Source organism: Scyliorhinus canicula, unplaced genomic scaffold (assembly GCF_902713615.1).
Source record: "Scyliorhinus canicula unplaced genomic scaffold, sScyCan1.1, whole genome shotgun sequence".
NCBI classification, from domain to species: Eukaryota; Metazoa; Chordata; class Chondrichthyes; order Carcharhiniformes; family Scyliorhinidae; genus Scyliorhinus; species Scyliorhinus canicula.
The window spans coordinates 29630-44629 of record NW_024055993.1 but is presented as its reverse complement, the minus strand read 5'-3'; the positions used below and the strand labels follow the sequence as shown (position 1 = coordinate 44629).

At 57.0% G+C, this 15000-nt stretch overlaps 1 protein-coding gene across 1 annotated transcript in view; it reads right to left on the bottom strand.

The window, feature by feature from the left end:
• Window positions 1-9199: 9199 nt before the first annotated feature.
• Window positions 9200-15000, bottom strand: part of LOC119961413 (insulin-like growth factor 1 receptor) — a gene marked incomplete at its 5' end in the record, with an annotated part of 29428 nt that continues 23627 nt past the window's right edge. The window contains 3 exons of the mRNA XM_038788800.1: window positions 9200-9677; window positions 11584-11718; window positions 14534-14663. Of these exons, the coding sequence (XP_038644728.1) occupies window positions 9347-9677; window positions 11584-11718; window positions 14534-14663 (596 nt within the window). The remainder of the gene's footprint in view (window positions 9678-11583; window positions 11719-14533; window positions 14664-15000) is intronic.

Sequence of the window (15000 nt, the reverse complement as noted above, 5' to 3'; positions counted from 1 at the left end):
GAAAGTGCTGACTCTCACTGGGGTACAGGGTCCCTCCTCTCCTGAAGGTTCTGACCCTCACTGGGGTACAGGGTCCCTCCTCTCCTGAAGGTGCTGACCCTCACTGGGGTACAGGGTCCCCTCTCCTGAAGGTTCTGACCCTCACTGGGGTACAGACTCCCCCTCCTCTCCTGAAGGTGCTGACTCTCACTGGGGTACAGGGACCCCCTCCTCTCCTGAAGGTTCTGACCCTCACTGGGGTACAGGGTCCCCTCTCCTGAAGGTGCTGACTCTCACTGGGGTACAGGGACTCCCTCCTCTCCTCAAGGTGCTGACTCTCACTGGGGTACAGGGTCCCCTCTCCTGAAGGTGCTGACTCTCACTGGGGTACAGACTCCCCCTCCTCTCCTGAATGTGCTGACTCTCACTGGGGTACAGACTCCCCCTCCTCTCCTGAAGGTGCTGACTCTCACTGGGGTACAGACTCCCCCTCCTCTCCTGAAGGTGCTGACTCTCACTGGGGTACAGGGTCCCCCTCCTCTCCTGAAGGTGCTGACTCTCACTGGGGTACAGACTCCCTCTCCTCTCCTGAAAGTGCTGACTCTCACTGGGGTACAGGGTCCCTCCTCTCCTGAAGGTTCTGACCCTCACTGGGGTACAGGGTCCCTCCTCTCCTGAAGGTGCTGACCCTCACTGGGGTACAGGGTCCCCTCTCCTGAAGGTTCTGACCCTCACTGGGGTACAGACTCCCCCTCCTCTCCTGAAGGTGCTGACTCTCACTGGGGTACAGGGACCCCCTCCTCTCCTGAAGGTTCTGACCCTCACTGGGGTACAGGGTCCCCTCTCCTGAAGGTGCTGACTCTCACTGGGGTACAGGGACCCCCTCCTCCCCTCAAGGTGCTGACTCTCACTGGGGTACAGGGTCCCCTCTCCTGAAGGTGCTGACTCTCACTGGGGTACAGACTCCCCCTCCTCTCCTGAATGTGCTGACTCTCACTGGGGTACAGACTCCCCCTCCTCTCCTGAAGGTGCTGACTCTCACTGGGGTACAGGGTCCCCCTCCTCTCCTGAAGGTGCTGACTCTCACTGGGGTACAGGGTCCCTCCTCTCCTGAAGGTTCTGACCCTCACTGGGGTACAGGGTCCCTCCTCTCCTGAAGGTGCTGACCCTCACTGGGGTACAGGGTCCCCTCTCCTGAAGGTTCTGACCCTCACTGGGGTACAGACTCCCCCTCCTCTCCTGAAGGTGCTGACTCTCACTGGGGTACAGACTCCCCCTCCTCTCCTGAAGGTGCTGACTCTCACTGGGGTACAGGGTCCCCCTCCTCTCCTGAAGGTGCTGACTCTCACTGGGGTACAGGGTCCCCCCTCCTCTCCTGAAGGTGCTGACTCTCACTGGGGTACAGGGTCCCCCCTCCTCTCCTGAATGTGCTGACTCTCACTGGGGTACAGACTCCCCCTCCTCTCCTGAAGGTGCTGACTCTCACTGGGGTACAGACTCCCCCTCCTCTCCTGAAGGTGCTGACTCTCACTGGGGTACAGACTCCCCCTCCTCTCCTGAAGGTGCTGACTCTCACTGGGGTACAGGGTCCCCTCTCCTGAAGGTGCTGACTCTCACTGGGGTACAGACTCCCCCTCCTCTCCTGAATGTGCTGACTCTCACTGGGGTACAGACTCCCCCTCCTCTCCTGAAGGTGCTGACTCTCACTGGGGTACAGGGTCCCCCTCCTCTCCTGAAGGTGCTGACTCTCACTGGGGTACAGACTCCCCCTCCTCTCCTGAAGGTTCTGACCCTCACTGGGGTACAGGGACCCCCTCCTCTCCTGAAGGTGCTGACTCTCACTGGGATACAGGGTCCCCTCTCCTGAAGGTGCTGACTCTCACTGGGGTACAGACTCCCCCTCCTCTCCTGAAGGTGCTGACTCTCACTGGGGTACAGGGTCCCCCTCCTCTCCTGAAGGTGCTGACTCTCACTGGGGTACAGACTCCCCCTCCTCTCCTGAAGGTTCTGACCCTCACTGGGGTACAGGGTCTCCCTCCTCTCCTGAAGGTGCTGACTCTCACTGGGGTACAGGGTCCCCCTCCTCTCCTGAAGGTGCTGACTCTCACTGGGGTACAGACTCCCCTCCTCTCCTGAAGGTGCTGACTCTCACTGGGGTACAGACTCCCCCTCCTCTCCTGAAGGTGCTGACTGTCACTGGGGTACAGGGTCCCCCTCCTCTCCTGAAGGTGCTGACTCTAACTGGGGTACAAAGCCGGGGCTGGAAGAGGTTACAGAGATAGGGAGGGGGTGTAGGGGGGATGGAGGAGGTTCGAGAGATAGGGAGGGGGTGTAGGGGCTGGAGGAGGTTACAGAGATAGGGAGGGGGTTGTAGGGGCTGGAGAAGGTTACAGAGATAGGGAGGGGGTGTAGTGGCTGGAGGAGGTTACAGAGATAGGGAGGGGGGTGTAGGGGCTGGAGGAGGTTACAGAGATAGGGAGGGGGTGTAGGGGGGCTGGAGGAGGTTACAGAGATAGGGAGAGGGTGTAGGGACTGGAGGAGGTTACAGAGATAGGGAGGGGGTGTAGGGGCTGGAGGAGGTTACAGAGATAGGGAGGGGTGTAGGGGCTGGAGGAGGTTACAGAGATAGGGAGGGGGTGTAGGGGCTGGAGGAGGTTACAGAGATAGGGAGGGGGTGTAGGGGCTGGAGGGGGTTACAGAGATAGGGAGGGGGTGTAGGGGCTGGAGGAGGTTACAGAGATAGGGAGTGGGGTGTAGGGGCTGGAGCAGGTTACAGAGATAGGGAGGGGGTGGAGGGGCTGGAGGGGATTACAGTGATAGGGAGGGGGTGTAGGGGCTGGAGGTGGTTACAGAAATAGGGAGGGGGTGTAGGGGCTGGAGGTGGTTACAGAGATAGGGAGGGGGTGTAGGGGCTGGAGGAGGTTACAGAGATAGGGAGGTGGTGTAGGGGCTGGAGGAGGTTACAGAGATAGGGAGGGGGTGTAGGGGCTGGAGGAGGTTACAGAGATAGGGAGGGGGTGTTGGGGCTGGAGGAGGTTACAGAGATAGGGAGGGGTGTAGGGGCTGGAGGAGGTTACAGAGATAGGGAGGGGGTGTAGGGAGCTGGAGGAGGTTACAGAGATAGGGAGGGGGTGTAGGGGGCTGGAGGAGGTTACAGAGATAGGGAGGGGGGTCTAGGGGCTGGAGGAGGTTACAGAGATAGGGAGGGGGTGTAGGGGCTGGAGGAGGTTACAGAGATAGAGAGGGGGTGTTGGGGCTGGAGGAGGTTACAGAGATAGGGAGGGGGTGTAGGGGCTGGAGGAGGTTACAGAGATAGGGAGTGGGGTGTAGGGGCTGGAGCAGGTTACAGAGATAGGGAGGGGGTGTAGGGGCTGGAGGTGGTTACAGAGATAGGGAGGGGGGTGAAGGGGCTGGAGGAGGTTACAGAGATAGGGAGATGGTGTAGGGGCTGGAGGGGGTTACAGAGATAGGGAGGGGATTGTAGGGGCTGGAGGAGGTTACAGAGATAGGGAGGGGGGTGTAGGGGCTGACGTTCCCTGATGCCTTGGGTGTCTGGTCTCCCAGTAGTCCACGCTCTCCATGGTGGACACTGCCATCTGGTGGACAGAACCCTCAGGTACATCTCGGGAACCTCTAATTCATTCTGGCATTGATGTGACACCGTCCACAGTCGCAGGCCACTGAGGAACACTTCATTGCCAATCAACTGCCCCTGAAGCCCACTCACTGATGTCGGGGTGAACAAACCCCATGTGCGCACAGCAAGAGTTCAAAACCGACAGTGAAATTATTAGGTTTTGCAGTGGTGGGAGATTGAGCCTGCAGTTCAGCACTGACCAGGTATTTCTAATACACCTAATATAGGTAAAAGCTAGCAGTTTAAGCGTAAATATTAAGCCCCAGTTTTAAAATTAAAGAAAACACATATTTTGCAAACTCTTTGTAACACAGAAGTCTGATAAGACAAACACTTTTCATTACGTTTCTCCAAGGACAGGGGTCTGAATCCATGGCAACGAGGTGACAGGCGTGAAGGATTTCGACTGTGTCGGCTGAGGGGTTTTGAAACCATCAATTCAGGGTTACCAGCAACACTTTGCGATGACTGGAACTCAGTAGGAATTCAAGTTAAAACTTGTCAGGTGCAAATAAGAATTGTTTTATTTGTCTTCTATTGATCGCAACTTGAAAGTCATTTAAAAGGCAATCCGTAGACAATTTGAAGCTTTCAAAGAATCACGGGAATTATCTTCTTCGGCAAACAGCTCGAAACATAAGGGCAGCACGGTAGCATGGTGGTTAGCATCAATGCTTCACAGCTCCAGGGTCCCAGGTTCGATTCCCGGCTGGGTCACTGTCTGTGTGGAGACTGCACGTCCTCCCCCTGTGTGCGTGGGTTTCCTCCGGGTGCTCCGGTTTCCTCCCACAGTCCAAAGATGTGCGGGTTAGGTGGATTGGCCATGCTAAATTGCCCGTAGTGTCCTAATAAAAGTAAGGTTAAGGGGGGGGTTGTTGGGTTACGGGTATAGGGTGGATACGTGGGTTTGAGTAGGGTGATCATGGCTCGGCACAACATTGAGGGCCGAAGGGCCTGTTCTGTGCTGTACTGTTCTATGTTCTAAAGTCATTTAAAAGGCAATCCGTAGACAATTTGAAGCTTTCAAAGAATCACGGGAATTATCTTCTTCGGCAAACAGCTCGAAACATAACTTTTAAAAGTCTGAAAATGAAATATGAATACAGAGAGAGACAGTGGATAGTTCAGATCAAAGGATAGATGCTTCTAACCCACAAACAAAAACTATCCTAAAACTCTTTCGCTCTCTCTCTCTAACCCTCTCTCCCTAACCCTTCTCTCTCTAACCTAACCTAACTCTCTAAAATGGCGGCAAAATCTTCTATTGTTGTACTGTTTCATATCTGTCTTAAGTGATCTGATCACGCCTCAATATAATTCTGATTGGTTTGGGTCAAACTCAAACACATTTGATTTGATGGCAAGCTGTCCATCTTCAATATGTAACATTACTTCTAATTGTTGCCTGTCTGCCTGCTTGTGCATATTAAAGATCGCGATATTGTGCTTCATCAAAGCCAGCAAAAGCTGACCACTCTAACAATCGAGATCTCACGCTATCTCTTCATGCCGTGCTGCACATTACTCCAAAAATATAATTCAAACTGTCTATTTCAATCTAGTAAAGTAAATTATGCTCCTTTTATAAATTAGTTGTTTTGAGAATGGTGGAATCAAATATATATTTGATTCGATGTTCTAACTGTCCATTCATTAAAAACAAGGCAGCATAGTCTAAAATGTTTCAGCTTGTATAGGTTATGGGATGTAATTCACCCTAATCTCGAACGGTGTGAGAACCGTAGAACCTTCACGCCTGTCACCTCGTTGCCATGGATTCAGACCCCTGTCCTTGGAGAAATGTAATGAAAAGTGTTTGTCTTATCTGACTTCTGTGTTACATATGTGTTTTCTTTAATTTTAAAACTGGGGCTTAATATTTACGCTTAAACTGCTATCTTTTACCTATATTAGGCATATTAGAAATACCTGGCTTCTACACCTGGGCCCCTTGTCCACTCGATAGATCAGTGGGGCTCAGTCCAGTGTATCAACTCCCTCAGTACTGACCCTCTGACAGTGCGGCGCTCCCTCAGTACTGACCCTCCCACAGTGCGGCGCTCCCTCAGTACTGACCCTCCCACAGTGCGGAGCTCCCTCAGCACTGACCCTTCCACAGTGCAGCACTCCCTCAGTACTGACCGTCTGACAGTGCAGCACTCCCTCAGTACTGACCCTCTGACAGTGCAGCACTCCCTCAGTACTGACCCTCTGACAGTGCGGCGCTCCCTCAGTACTGACCCTCTGACAGTGCGGCACTCCCTCAGTACTGACCCTCTGACAGTGCGGCACTCCCTCAGTACTGACCCTCCCACAGTGCGGCACTCCCTCAGTACTGACCCTCTGACAGTGCGGCGCTCCCTCAGTACTGACCCTCTGACAGTGCGGCACTCCCTCAGTACTGTCCCTCTGACAGTGCGGCACTCCCTCAGCACTGACCCTCTGACAGTGCAGCACTCCCTCAGTACTGACCCTCTGACAGTGCGGTGCTCCCTCAGTACTGACCCTCCCACAGTGCAGCGCTCCCTCAGTACTGACCCTCTGACAGTGCGGCGCTCCCTCAGTACTGACCCTCTGACAGTGCAGCACTCCCTCAGTACTGACCCTCCCACAGTGCGGCACTCCCTCAGTACTGACCCTCTGACAGTGCGGCACTCCCTCAGTACTGTCCCTCTGACAGTGCGGCACTCCCTCAGCACTGACCCTCTGACAGTGCGGCACTCCCTCAGTACTGACCCTCTGACAGTGCGGCGCTCCCTCAGTACTGACCCTCTGACAGTGCGGCACTCCCTCAGTACTGACCCTCTGACAGTGCGGCGCTCCCTCAGTACTGACCCTCTGACAGTGCGGCACTCCCTCAGTACTGTCCCTCTGACAGTGCGGCACTCCCTCAGCACTGACCCTCTGACAGTGCAGCACTCCCTCAGTACTGACCCTCTGACAGTGCGGTGCTCCCTCAGTACTGACCCTCCCACAGTGCAGCGCTCCCTCAGTACTGACCCTCTGACAGTGCGGCGCTCCCTCAGTACTGACCCTCTGACAGTGCAGCACTCCCTCAGTACTGACCCTCCCACAGTGCGGCACTCCCTCAGTACTAACCCTCTGACAGTGCGGCACTCCCTCAGTACTGTCCCTCTGACAGTGCGGCACTCCCTCAGCACTGACCCTCTGACAGTGCGGCGCTCCCTCAGCACTGACCCTCTGACAGTGCAGCACTCCCTCAGTACTGACTCTCTGACAGTGCGGCACTCCCTCAGTACTGACCCTCTGACAGTGCGGCACTCCCTCAGTACTGACCCTCCCACAGTGCGGCACTCCCTCAGTACTGTCCCTCTGACAGTGCGGCACTCCCTCAGCACTGACCCTCTGACAGTGCAGCACTCCCTCAGTACTGACTCTCTGACAGTGCGGCGCTCCTTCAGTACTGACCCTCTGACAGTGCGGCACTCCCTCAGTACTGAGCCTCTGACAGTGTGGCACTCCCTCAGTACTGACCCTCTGACAGTGCGGCGCTCCCTCAGTACTGACCCTCTGACAGTGCGGCACTCCCTCAGTACTGACCCTCCCACAGTGCGGCGCTCCCTCAGTACTGACCCTCCGACAGTGCGGCGCTCCCTCAGTACTGACCCTCTGACAGTGCGGCACTCCCTCAGTACTGACCCTCTGACAGTGCGGTACTCCCTCAGTACTGACCCTCTGACAGTGCGGCACTCCCTCAGTACTGACCCTCTGACAGTGCGGCACTCCCTCAGTACTGACCCTCTGACAGTGCGGCACTCCCTCAGTACTGACCCTCTGACAGTGCGGAGCTCCCTCAGTACTGACCCTCTGACAGTGCGGCACTCCCTCAGTGCTGACCCTCTGACAGCGCGGCACTCCCTCAGTACTGACCCTCTGACAGTGCGGCACTCCCTCAGTACTGACCCTCTGACAGTGCAGCACTCCCTCAGTACTGACCCTCTGACAGTGCGGCACTCCCTCAGTACTGCCTCTCTGACAGTGCAGCACTCCCTCAGTACTGACCCTCCCACAGTGCGGCACTCCCTCAGTACTGACCCTCTGACAGTGCGGCACTCCCTCAGTACTGACCCTCTAACAGTGCGGCGCTCCCTCAGTACTGACCCTCTGACAGTGCAGCACTCCCTCAGTACTGACCCTCTGACAGTGCGGCACTCCCTCAGTACTGACCCTCTGACAGTGCGGCACTCCCTCAGTACTGACCCTCCCACAGTGCGGCACTCCCTCAGTACTGACCCTCCCACAGTGCGGCGCTCCCTCAGTACTGACCCTCCCACAGTGCGGCACTCCCTCAGTACTGTCCCTCTGACAGTGCGGCACTCCCTCAGCACTGACCCTCTGACAGTGCAGCACTCCCTCAGTACTGACCCTCTGACAGTGCAGCACTCCCTCAGTACTGACCCTCCCACAGTGCGGCACTCCCTCAGTACTGACCCTCTGACAGTGCGGCACTCCCTCAGTACTGTCCCTCTGACAGTGCGGCACTCCCTCAGCACTGACCCTCTGACAGTGCAGCACTCCCTCAGTACTGACTCTCTGACAGTGCGGCACTCCCTCAGTACTGACCCTCTGACAGTGCGGCACTCCCTCAGTACTGACCCTCTGACAGTGCGGCATTCCCTCAGTACTGACCCTCTGACAGTGCGGCACTCCCTCAGTACTGACCCTCCCACAGTGCGGCACTCCCTCAGTACTGACCCTCTGACAGTGCGGCACTCCCTCAGCACTGACCCTCTGACAGTGCAGCACTCCCTCAGTACTGACTCTCTGACAGTGCGGCGCTCCCTCAGTACTGACCCTCTGACAGTGCGGCACTCCCTCAGTACTGAGCCTCTGACAGTGTGGCACTCCCTCAGTACTGACCCTCTGACAGTGCGGCGCTCCCTCAGTACTGACCCTCTGACAGTGCGGCACTCCCTCAGTACTGACCCTCCCACAGTGCGGCGCTCCCTCAGTACTGACCCTCCGACAGTGCGGCGCTCCCTCAGTACTGACCCTCTGACAGTGCGGCACTCCCTCAGTACTGACCCTCTGACAGTGCGGCACTCCCTCAGTACTGACCCTCTGACAGTGCGGCACTCCCTCAGTACTGACCCTCTGACAGTGCGGCACTCCCTCAGTACTGACCCTCTGACAGTGCAGCACTCCCTCAGTACTGACCCTCTGACAGTGCAGCACTCCCTCAGTACTGACCCTCTGACAGTGCAGCACTCCCTCAGTACTGACCCTCCCACAGTGCGGCACTCCCTCAGTACTGACCCCCCCCCACAGTGCAGCACTCCCTCAGCACTGACCCTCTGACAGTGCGGCACTCCCTCAGTACTGACCCTCCCACAGTGCGGTGCTCCCTCAGTACTGACCCTCTGACAGTGCGGCAGTAGTTGAGCCTGGATTAAGGGGTCAGGTCTCTTGTCGAGTTACTCAGTGAGTAAATAATCTTTCCCAATACAGAATTGACCGAAAACTGGAGATCGCTTAGCTTCCTGTCGGCCTCCCCTTGTCACAGACGGTCGAGAAAACATTAGGGCCCCATTCGGTGAGATGGAGAAAGATTTATTTTGGGTGCGTAACAAAGTTGAAACAGCTCCAATTATATTTTAACATCTTTCGGCCGATTTCGATTTCGGGAAACAATACCGCGTCGGTTGGCCAACGGAGGGAGGGCTGGCAGACACGGGGGTGGAGGGCTGAGAACGGATTTGGGCCCCCCGTCTACAGACTATCCTCGGCCGGGGGAGTCGGCAATGTCCCCGGGCCGCCCACAGACCCGTTCAGGTGGCAGTACCCCGGTTGGTCGTCCTGGCAACGCTGGGAGTAAGGCTTGGGCCCGGCGCGGGGTGTCCGGTGTCCGGAGGACGGCGACGAGGCTGCCTTGGGAGAGCCGGCTGACGCTCCCGGGTCCCTCAGCTGAGCCTCCCGGCTGTGGAAGAAGGAGACGTCCCGGAAGCTGGGCCGCATGGCGTCGGTTAACTGCTCGAGGATCTGCATGAAACTAGGCCGAGATTTCGGGTTCGGAAGCCAGCAGAGGTGCATCAGATCGTGGCTGGAACAGAGGCAGAGACGGTCATCGTCAAACACTCCCCGGACAGGGACAGCACGGGGTTAGATACAGAGTAAAGCTCCCTCTACACTGTCCCCATCAAACACTCCCAGGACAGGTACAGCACGGGGTTAGATACAGAGTAAAGCTCCCTCTACACTGTCCCCATCAAACACTCCCAGGACAGGTACAGCACGGGGTTAGATACAGAGTAAAGCTCCCTCTACACTGACCCCATCAAACACTCCCAGGACAGGTACAGCACGGGGTTAGATACAGAGTAAAGCTCCCTCTACACTGTCCCCATCAAACACTCCCAGGACAGGTACAGCACGGGGTTAGATACAGAGTAAAGCTCCCTCTACACTGTCCCCATCAAACACTCCCAGGACAGGTACAGCGCGGGGTTAGATACAGAGTAAAGCTCCCTCTACACTGTCCCCATCAAACACTCCCAGGACAGGTACAGCACGGGGTTAGATACAGAGTAAAGCTCCCTCTACACTGTCCCCATCAAACACTCCCAGGACGGGTACAGCACGGGGTTAGATACAGAGTAAAGCTCCCTCTACACTGTCCCCATCAAACACTCCCAGGACAGGTACAGCACGGGGTTAGATACAGAGTAAAGCTCCCTCTACACTGTCCCCATCAAACACTCCCAGGACAGGTGCAGCACGGGGTTAGATACAGAGTAAAGCTCCCTCTACACTGTCCCCATCAAATACTCCCAGGACAGGTACAGCACGGGGTTAGATACAGAGTAAAGCTCCCTCTACACTGTCCCATCAAACACTCCCAGGGCAGGTACAGCACGGGGTTAGATATAGAGTAAAGGGGAGATGGAGGGAGGGGAGATGGAGGGAGGGGAGATGGAGGGAGGGGAGATGGAGGGAGGGGAGATGGAGGGAGGGGAGATGGAGGGAGGGGAGATGGAGGGAGGGGAGATGGAGGGAGGGGAGATGGAGGGAGGGGAGATGGAGGGAGGGGAGATGGAGGGAGGGGAGGTGGAGGGAGGGGAGGTGGAGGGAGGGGAGGTGGAGGGAGGGGAGGTGGAGGGAGGGGAGGTGGAGGGAGGGGAGGTGGAGGGAGGGGAGGTGGAGGGAGGGAGGGAGGGGAGATGGATGGAGGGAGGGGAGATGGAGGGAGGGGTGATGGAGGGAGGGGAGATGGAGGGAGGGGAGATGGAGGGAGGGGAGATGGAGGGAGGGGAGATGGAGGGAGGGGAGGTGGAGGGAGGGGAGATGGAGGGAGGGGAGATGGAGGGAGGGGAGATGGAGGGAGGGGAGATGGAGGGAGGGAGGGGAGATGGAGGGAGGAAGGGGAGATGGAGGGAGGGGAGATGGAGGGAGGGGAGATGGAGGAAGGGGAGATGGAGGGAGGGAAGGGAGGGGAGATGGAGGAAGGGGAGATGGAGGGAGGGGAGATGGAGGAAGGGGAGATGGAGGAAGGGGAGATGGAGGAAGGGGAGATGGAGGGAGGGGAGATGGAGGGAGGGAGGGAGGGGAGATGGAGGAAGGGGCGATGGAGGAAGTGGAGATGGAGGGAGGGGAGATGGAGGGAGGGAGGGAGGGGAGATGGAGGGAGGGAGGGAGGGGAGATGGAGGAAGGGGCGATGGAGGGGGAGATGGAGGAAGGGGAGATGGAGGAAGGGGAGATGGAGGGAGGGAGGGAGGGGAGATGGAGGGAGGGGAGATGGAGGAAGGGGAGATGGAGGGAGGAAGGGAGGGGAGATGGAGGAAGGGGAGATGGAGGAAGGGGAGATGGAGGAAGGGGAGATGGAGGGAGGGGAGATGGAGGAAGGGGAGATGGAGGAAGGGGAGATGGAGAGTGTGACTGGAGGATGAGGGATAGGGATGGATTTTGGATGGGTTGGAGGCTGAGGGATGGGTAGAGGGGGGTGACTTACAGTTTGTCCGGACAGTTGTCCGGTTTCTGCAGGATTCCATTGTTCATGACGAATCGCAGGACTTGCTCATTGGACATTCCCTGGTACGGCTGTTCAGCCAGGGTGGCGATCTCCCACAGCACCACCCCAAAGGACCTGGACAACAGCCAATCAGAGTGAGAGAGTCAGTGTCGGGCCCTCGGTCCCTCATCCCGCTGTCCCTCATCCCCCTACCCTCATCCCTCTGTCCCTCATCCCTCTGTCCCTCATCCCCCTACCCTCATCCCTCACCCCCTGACCTTCATCCCTCTGTCCCTCATCCCTCTGTCCCTCATCCCTCGTTCCTCATCACATCTCTATCCCTGATCACTCTGACCCTCATCCCTCTGACCCTCATCCCTCTGACCCTCATCCCTCTGTCCCTCATCCCCCTGACCCTCATCCCTCTGTCCCTCATCCCTCGTTCCTCATCACCCTACCCTCATCCCTCATCCCCCCTGACCCTCATCCCTCTGTCCCTCATCCCGCTGTCCCTCATCCTGCATCCCTCTGTCCCTCATCCCTCTGACCCTCATCCCTCGGTCCCTCATCCCCCTGTCCCTCATCACCCTGACCCTCATCACCCTGACCCTCATCCCTCTGTCCCTCATCCCTCCGTTCCTCATCACTCATCCCTATCCCTGATCACTCTGACCCTCATCCCTCTGACCCTCATCCCTCTGACCCTCATCCCTCTGACCCTCATCCCTCTGTCCTTCATCCCTCTGTCCCTCATCCCGCATCCCTCTGTCCCTCATCCGTAATCACTCTGACCCTCATCCCTCTGTCCCTCATCCCTCTGTCCCTCATCCCTCTGTCCCTCACCCCTCTGTCCCTCACCCCTCTGTCCCTCACCCCTCTGTCCCTCATTCCTCTGACCCTCATCCCGCATCCCTCTGTCCCTCATCCGTAATCACTCTGACCCTCATCCCTCTGTCCCTCATCCCTCTGTCCCTCACCCCTCTGTCTCTCACCCCTCTGTCCCTCATTCCTCTGACCCTCATCCCTCAGTCCATCACTCATCCCTCTGTCCCTCAACCCTCTGTCCCTCACCCTCTGTCCCTCATCCTCTGTCCCTCACCCTCTGTCCCTCACCCCTCTGTCCCTCATCCCTCTGACCCTCATCCCTCTGTCCCTCATCCCTCTGTCCCTCATCCCTCAGTCCATCACTCATCCCTCATCCCTCTGTCCCTCATCCCTCTGACCCTCATCCCTCTGTCCATCACTCATCCCTCATCCCTCTGACCCTCATCCCTCTGACCCTCATCCCTCTGACCCTCATCCCTCTGACCCTCATCCCTCTGACCCTCATCCCTCTGTCCCTCATCCCGCTGTCCCTCATCCCTAATCACTCTGTCCCTCACCCCTCTGTCCCTCACCCCTCTGTCCCTCACCCCTCTGTCCCTCACCCCTCTGTCCCTCACCCCTCTGTCCCTCATCCCTCTGTCCCTCATCCCTCTGTCCCTCATCCCTCTGACCCACATCCCTCTGTCTCTCATCCCTCAGTCCATCACTCATCCCTCTGTCCCTCATCCCTCTGACCCTCATCCCTCTGTCCATCACTCATCCCTCTGTCCATCACTCATCCCTCTGTCCATCACTCATCCCTCATCCCTCTGTCCCTCATCCCTCAGTCCATCACTCATCCCTCATCCCTCTGTCCCTCATCCCTCTGACCCTCATCCCTCTGTCCATCACTCATCCCTCATCCCTCTGACCCTCATCCCTCTGACCCTCATCCCTCTGACCCTCATCCCTCTGACCCTCATCCCTCTGACCCTCATCCCTCTGTCCCTCATCCCGCTGTCCCTCATCCCTAATCACTCTGTCCCTCACCCCTCTGTCCCTCACCCCTCTGTCCCTCACCCCCTGTCCCTCACCCCTCTGTCCCTCACCCCTCTGTCCCTCATCCCTCTGTCCCTCATCCCTCTATCCCTCATCCCTCTGACCCACATCCCTCTGTCTCTCATCCCTCAGTCCATCACTCATCCCTCTGTCCCTCATCCCTCTGACCCTCATCCCTCTGTCCATCACTCATCCCTCTGTCCATCACTCATCCCTCTGTCCATCACTCATCCCTCATCCCTCTGTCCCTCATCCCTCTGTCCCTCATCTCTCTGTCCCTCATTCGTCATCTCTGTCCCTCATCCCACATCCCTCCCCTCCCGTCAACAACAACAGCTGCGAGTGTTCACTCTGATCTCCCCGGACCCAGGAAGCTCTCGATGCGACACACGGCCGGAGTCAGAGTGTGTCCTTCGAAGCTTCAGGATTCAGTTTGCGTTTCATCCATTGGGATTGTGTAAAATGGGAGTGAATGGGAAGGGGTTTGATCCATTGGGATTGTGGACAATGGGAGTGAACGGGAAGGGGTTTGATCCATTGGAATTGTGTACAGTGGGAGTGAACGGGAAGGGGTTTGATCCATTGGGATTGTGTACAATGGGAGTGAACGGGAAGGGTTTGATCCATTGGGATTGTGTACAGTGGGAGTGAATGGGAAGGGGTTTGATCCATTGGGATTGTGTACAATGGGAGTGAACAGGAAGGGTTTGATCCATTGGGATTGTATACAATGGGAGTGAACGGGAAGGGGTTTGATCCATTGGGATTGTGTACAATGGGAGTGAACGGGAAGGGGTTTGATCCACTGGGATTGTGTACAGTGGGAGTGAATGGGAAAGGGTCTGATCCATTGGGATTGTGTACAATGGGAGTGAACGGGAAGGGGTTTGATCCATTGGGATTGTGGACAGTGGGAGTGAACGGGAAGGGGTTTGATCCATTGGGATTGTGGACACTGGGAGTGAACGGGAAGGGGTTTGATCCATTGGGATTTTCTATGGTGGCTCATGATTTCAGACGGTCTTCCAGTATATATTTTGGATGATTCCGGCGCTCCCACACACTGATCGAGATTTGCAAGACTTGCCAGACATCAGTATGTGGACTGAATATTCCATCCTTCAGCGATTCCGGAGCCATCCAGCGGACTGGGAGCAAACCTTTCCCTCCTTTCCGATAGTAATCCGTCTCGTATATATCCCTCGTCATTCCAAAATCTGTAAGGCATTTCAGACGATGACTGACGCTCCTCATGACATTACTGTGTCTAACGGAGAAACTACTTCACCTCAGGCTTTGTAGGGGGAGGGTAGTGAGATACGGAGGGAATGTGGGGGCTGGAGGAGGTTACAGAGATAGGGAGGGGGTGTAGGGGCTGGAGGTTACAGAGATAGGGAGGGGGTGTCGGAGCTGGAGGAGGTTACAGAGATAGGGAGGGGGGTGTAGGGGCTGGAGGGGGTTACAGAGATAGGGAGGGGGGTGTAGGGGCTGGAGGAGGTTACAGAGATAGGGAGGGGGTGTAGGGGCTGGAGGAGGTTACAGAGATAGGGAGGG